Raw genomic sequence first — 6,829 nt, 5'->3', positions numbered from 1 at the left:
TCCCAAAATTTCCCGCTTATAGCGCAGATATTTTTGATTTGGACATTTTTAACATGATAAGAATTTTTTGTTTCGTACAAACTTGATCCTGATTTGATTCTTGGATTCCAACCAGACAGACAAGACAGACAGACAGACAATCACTACGCATCCTGACAACCTTGTAAAAAAGCTGCTACAACGTGATTTCCAACCTTTTGAGTTGGCACTTGGCACCACCCCCTCCATTCAAAGCAAATGCGATCCACAGTAGGTATTCGATGGAATGCCAGATAGATAGAGAGAGAGACGTATCTGAATGACTAACACTAGTAGTAGTTGTGACATAATCAAAAGAAAAAAGATGGAAAATGGACACAGAATAAGCAAATCACTCCCTATGCTTACAATGGCTAACTTGATCTGCGAACTCTTTAACATTCCCTTTAGGGTTCCCTTCAAACCTTGCCAGCCTGAAGTGCTTTAGCTCCACACCCTTTGCCTCCCCGTCAAGCACCATCTCTGCCAGTGTCCTCCCCACCAGCGGCGCCATCTTGAATCCATGCCCCGAAAACCCTCCTGCAACTGCTACATCCTTCCCCAACTCCCCACCCAAGAAATCGATCACAAAGTCCTCATCCGGGGTCATCGAATACATACATGATTGTATCGCTACTGGCCCCGTACACTCGATCAATCCCGAGAATCTCCCTTCAATCCATTGCTTCAACGATTCCAACGACGCCGGAGGACCCCATGTCCTCTTGTCTGGATCACACGAATGCCCTCCGTGCACTGCGATCTTTATCAACCCCGGGAACTCCAAAGACGGCGTGCCATAGATATAAGGCTCCCCGTAACTTGCAAACGTTGGAAACCCACTCTCAATTGTGAACTCTCCATGGTGCCCATCCTTGATTTTCCAATAACAAACGGTGGTTTCTATGGGCTGTACGGGCAGCAACGGCCCACTAACCGTCTTAACTAACTTCTTCATCCAAGCCCCAACAGTTACAACACATTTTTTCCCACAAAACTTAGCCCCATTGCTAGTATGTACCACAATGCCTCCACCATCATCCTTTTTTATATCTTTCACTTCCATGTTGTCCATAAGAACAGCACCATTCTGCAGAGCCAGTGTTTGGAACATGGACACAGCTTTGGTAGGCTTAATCACACCACCTAGCTCAGTCAACACCCCAATCCAATTATCTGGGACAGCCATCTTCCCTGAGAAGTGGTCGGAGACTTGGGCGGGGTCAAGAACTCGACAAGGCATGGAATAGGATTCACAGTTGGCAATGACACAACGTAGACTCTTGTCATCTGATGGCCCCATGTCAAATTGTGGGGTTTTGTAATAGACCTTATAGCCAACTTCAGACTGAACTTGCTCCCATAGTTTTGCAGCCTCCACGACCATGCCAAGGTAGTAGTTTTCAGGGTAGGTTGCGCGTATGGTTCGGGACTCGCCGTGTGAGGATCCCCTGTGGTGCAAGAAGTCGAATTGCTCGAGCAAGAGCGTGGTGTACCCCCTCTTGGCAACATGGTAGGCGGTGGAGCTGCCCATGACGCCACCTCCAATCACAATTACATCAAACTTTTGCCCTGAATATTCCATCTTTCTTTCTCTTTCTCGCCTGCCAAACGCATACAAAATGCTTAATTATGATTACTTTTCGGCTGGATTGGATCTGAGATTGAGCGGCCTTTTATGTGAGAATCTAATGAAATTGCCCAACTCTAGAGTAGGAATTTCACGGCTGCCATTCCAACAAAGTGGTAATTTTTCCTTTTTTATGGTTTGGGTAGCATACAAAATGCTTAACTAGATGATACTTGTTTTTTACGTGAATAGAAAAAGTTAATTAATATCAATTAATATATTTAATTAAATTTATTATCATTAAATTTAATTTAATTATATTAGTTGTTATTAATATAGTATTTTTAATTATATAAAAAAAATATAATAAGAGTTAGGAAATATGTTAGTCGCGGAGCACGACTAATGCTAATCTGATAAGAAACGTGTCCAACTTGGTCAGCGTCACTCCAATTTAATCAAAGTTCAAGAAAATGAAAAGAATTAGAAGCAAAGTTTGTGAAGAATAGCCTTCACTACGGTAGTGGTCATTTGCCGATATCTTGTCATTTTCTTTAAGATTCCGTGCTCATTCAACTTTATGAGATGAGCCTACTCTCTCTCTCTCTCTCTCTCTCTCTCTCTCTCCTACATATGTATCCCATGAGTGACATGTGAGGATGTTGATTTTGCTTTTTCTGAAATCATATAGTTTTCTGAATTTTTAAGCATTTCTTATTGATGTAGTGGGGAATCAAATCATGATTGTGATTAATGTTTAGTTGAGTTAACTTTTATTGATATGTTTTTATATTGGGATTAAGTGGGTGTTTGATAACTTAATAACTTTAAGTAATTTAATAACTTAATTTAAGTTATTAAATAATTTAATAATTTAATTTAAGTTATTAAGTAAATTAAATATATTTGATAAAATAACTTAACAGTAAAACTTAATATAAAAAATAATTAGTAAAACCAATTAATTTATTCTTAAATCCATATCTTCATTTTATTTTTTTATTTTTATTTGTCTTAATTATCTTTACAATTTCTTTTATCATTGCACGATCTCCATTGTTATTAGACTTTTTTTACCTATTTATGAGAATAAATATATTAATTTAAAGATTTATAATAAATTTTAAATTAATTTTATTAAATAATCTTAATAATTAAAATAAAAATTAAGTAATAAATTTTAATACAATAATTTAAATATAATATAACTTAAAATCAATTTAAATTATAAAAAAACCAATCAATTTTACTCTGTTCTTGACTTAATTACAAATGAATTTAAATCAAATTTCACTATGTTTTTGAATTGGTTATAAACACGAATCTAAATCACATGATGACTACCCTTAATATAACTATAATATTTTAAGTCTTTTCTTCCTTAGAAGTTCCACTAATTTCATAGGGTTAGCACGCCTATTTTAATTTTGTAATATTATCATTGGGCTTGTGAAACAAAATCACTACTTTTTAATATTATATGTAGCCTTATACAACAAAATTATTTCGTCTTAAACTAAGGCCTAATATTTAAACATGCACCATTACTTTAATGCCAAAGGTGGTGACAAGATAAAAGACACATTATTAAAAAACTTGGGAGAATTATACTTTCACATGGTATGTTGGATTGGATTTTATGTCTTGAGAAAATGTTTCATTATTTTAATTGAATATTCTTATATAAAGAAAATAAATAATTTTAGAAAATTATTTATTAAAAACACATGAAAATATTAAAAAAATGTTATCATAAGTACATTTTCATGTTTAAAAATATAGTAAAATGTTGATAAATGAATTTTCGATGAATTAATAACCTTAATAAAATAATAAAATTTTCTAGTTTAACTTGAGTCAGTGTGCTAAATTAATAATATCATTAAATGCATGAAATAATAATATTTTTATAAATTTTTAAGGGTCTAAAAAAAATAAATTAATAATTGATGAAATAAATAAAAAATATTGAGTTTATGAATTCATTCATTTTCGGAATTATCACATATTTAAAGCCTTTTTATTTTTTGGGCATTAAATTTTGACACCACATATATTATTTTTAGGAGTGTTTTTATCTTTTGCAATGGGGAATTATATTTTAACTTTTAGACTCTCTTATGTATTGACTTTTTATGAAGTTTATAGTTTTTAAATTTATAAATCATACATAAAAAAATATTATATAGTAGAAATATAATATTTTTTATAAATTAATAAGTATTTATTTATCGGTATAGTAATAAATTATTCATTTATGGATAAATCAATAACCCTATTGTATTATCTTATAAAAATTATATATGTGAGAAATTTTTGAAAAAATTATATCTAATTAATAAATAATTTTCTTATCTCTTTAGGTAAGATATCACCATTGACAGAGGACAGATTTATGGAGGAGCATGGCCCATGTGATCAATGTTGGGACCAGGTGGAGTTTTGCTTCTTGTGATTTGTGGACCAAGTTCTGCGCAAGTGGTATAATTTTGGGCGCATCCAGAAGCGAAGATTCCCCTGGGGTGGCGGTGACAAACCACAAGCGCACAAACACATGACTCATCCTCCAGTACAAAAAGATGAGCCATCACATGCTAAGGGTAAGGGACCCCATCACATATACATCTCTTGCATTTTCCATAAATAGTCTTAAAAAATAAAAAGGCAAAACAAAATCGCAAAGATCACTCTTTTCACGGTCTCAATTCATCTTTAAATTTTTTGAAAACGGTGGGATTCTTGGGATATTTGTTTCCCCTTAAAATATAGATCACGAGTATGTAAGAATAAAATATAAATAAATAGGATCAAGCTATAAGACAATCCGATCAAATTATATAAGTAATATATGAAGTTTGATACTTTTTTTTGTTAATTTTTTATATTTAAAAATGGATGCAAAATTCATACAACAAAATGAGTAATTTAATATTTGAGCATAGTATAGGATTAATATTATTTTTTAAAACATTAGGATTAAATTAAAATATAGGAAAAAGCAAAAAAGAAAAGAAAAATTAAGGGCTTGATTCGATTTGAAGGATTGAAAAAGAAAAGAAAAAACAAAAAAACTAGTTTCCTAAAAATTTCCAGGAGAATTATGATCTATTTGGGTTAATTTTGTTGATTATTTTTGCTAGCAAAAAGGAGTAAATACAAGAGTGAAGATGAAGAAAGAGTTACCTGATTAGGGGTGAATGAGTGAGGCAGACTCCAGAGCAAAGCACCCAATTAATCAGTTGCAAATCCAGGGCAGACCCATCAACGATCAATCACTCCTTACTTGTTTCTCTCAGGATCTGGTGCAGAAAGAAAAGAATTAAACCTTGGTTTTTCCTCCAGAGCTGATGTGGGTTTTTGATTTGTTATTGCATGTGTAACAGTTGTCCTTCACTCATCCACACCTCACAGGTGGACTGCACCATCCCTCTTCTTTACTCTCTTGCCATGGTTCTCTTGATTCCTCAGGTCTGTTTCAGTTATATATTTGGGTAGCTGTAAGGTGATAGCATTTGGGTCTCCCTCCCTTTCAGTGACGTCTTCATGATAGTTGCAAATTAGATTGGAACAATTTTTAAATATAAGATTTTTTTTTTTCTATCATTATTTGAACTAATAATTTTTAAACCTAAGGCCCCTGGATCCCCTAGTCCCACACCTGTTCCCATTACCAGAAATCAGGATTTCCGGAACTTGATTTGGCAAGGTTAACTGGTCCTCGTAAATGACCAGTGAACCTTCTACCGGATGAGAAAGAAAAAGTCAAATTCCTTTTTAAACACCTTTTAATAACAGTTTTGAATAGCATAGGTGATGACATGACGTTGTGGGTGGAGAAATATTCTATCTATAAGTTGGCCTACAAGAAAGTGATCTCCAATATAAATGCCAAATACGTGTACATATATATATATAAGAAAAAATTATTGGTGGAGCTTATGGTTGCTAAGGGCATTTCCTTTGTTACTCTCTAGATGAAGATGCTCAAAGATCTTCATAAATAATTGAAAATTTTGGTTTTACCATTTCTGAATTCAAAGGAGGTTTCTTGTTACAGAAATGAGTTTCTAGGTTTTTGAGAGAGTTTTCCCAAGGGGGAGCCATCCTCTCTTTAATTGGGGAGGAGCTACTTATATGCTCCTTCTACATGAAACTTCCGAAGGGTTTCTTTCCTTTTTGTTCCATATGGTTGATTGTCTTTTTAAGTATCCAACCAATCTTCTGCAGCCATTGCTGACCTTGATCGCAAGCTACCAAAAAAGTGGTTGCAGATTTGATTTTAATGGTAGGTAGGAAAGCAACCTAGTGCTGATTGAAGGTTATCTCTTATAGATATGGTTCAAAGTCACAGTATTGGTCATTGAATTAGAGGGTCCCCAAGCGTATCAGTCTCGATGTATCGGCTTAGTATTGGACAGTACGTAAAATAAACTCATTAGAAAATTCAAAAAATTATAAAAATATTATGTAAATCATCAGAAAAATATATACAATTAAGTAAGCTCAAAAAATTAATAAAAGAAAATTGTCTCACATTTAACATTATTTAAATACTTATAAAAGTATTCGCTCAAAGTTATTTATGATAATGCTAATAAAAGAAAATTATTTTGTTTCAAATATAATAACATTTTTACTAACAAACATACAATACAATAATCAATTCCATGTTGAATGACGAGATGATTCAAAATTATCATCACTAGTCTTACGATGAGTACACAAATTGAGATGGTAATTCCCATAGTGAGGATATGGTTGAAAGAGTTGTTCATAACTTGAATATGTTGGCTGAGATGATTGGCTTGATGATCCATAATCAGGAAAATATGGTTTCGAAGGTTGTTCGGGATCAACACCATATTAATAGTATCTAAAACCTCGATATGCAATGCTACTGCTACTAGAAGATTGATCATATCCATAGGAATCACTAGCTTGTGTTCTAGTATTTGAATATCCCTTTGGATGCATCATTGAAAATCGATCAAAATCATTTCTACTAAAAGGACTAGAAGAGCTATCATGGTCTCTAAAGTTGTGATATGATCTATCATCTACTCCTTTGAAATACGACCTTGATCATATACCCAAATTCTATAAGTGCTCATCAATACAGTGATAATTTGATCTATAATAATGATGCCCACTAGAATAATCATCATCGTAGGGAATGTAGTTAGTCTTTCCAAATGCTTTTGTTATTCTCATATCCCTGGTCAATATCCATGATCTGTATCT

General features: G+C 33.2%; 1 protein-coding gene across 1 annotated transcript; it reads right to left on the bottom strand.

The window, feature by feature from the left end:
• Window positions 1-131: 131 nt before the first annotated feature.
• LOC117913650 (probable sarcosine oxidase) lies at window positions 132-5,069 on the bottom strand. Its single transcript, XM_034828685.1, has 2 exons — window positions 4,772-5,069; window positions 132-1,622 (listed from the first exon to the last, which is right to left on the bottom strand). The coding sequence occupies exon 2, from the start codon at window positions 1,601-1,603 to the stop codon at window positions 371-373; it is 1,233 nt and encodes a 410-aa protein (XP_034684576.1). The 5' UTR covers window positions 1,604-1,622; window positions 4,772-5,069; the 3' UTR covers window positions 132-370.
• Between the last annotated feature and the right edge of the window lie 1,760 nt (window positions 5,070-6,829).

This window comes from Vitis riparia, chromosome 4 (genome assembly GCF_004353265.1).
Source record: "Vitis riparia cultivar Riparia Gloire de Montpellier isolate 1030 chromosome 4, EGFV_Vit.rip_1.0, whole genome shotgun sequence".
NCBI classification, from domain to species: domain Eukaryota; kingdom Viridiplantae; phylum Streptophyta; class Magnoliopsida; order Vitales; family Vitaceae; genus Vitis; species Vitis riparia.
Note: the sequence above shows the minus strand (reverse complement) of the source record. Positions and strands in the feature narration are given on the sequence as shown.

Coding starts and splice junctions, on each gene's coding strand:
- LOC117913650 (XM_034828685.1), bottom strand. CDS start 1,603: ATGGAATATTCAGGGCAAAAGTTTGATGTAATTGTGATTGGAGGTGGC.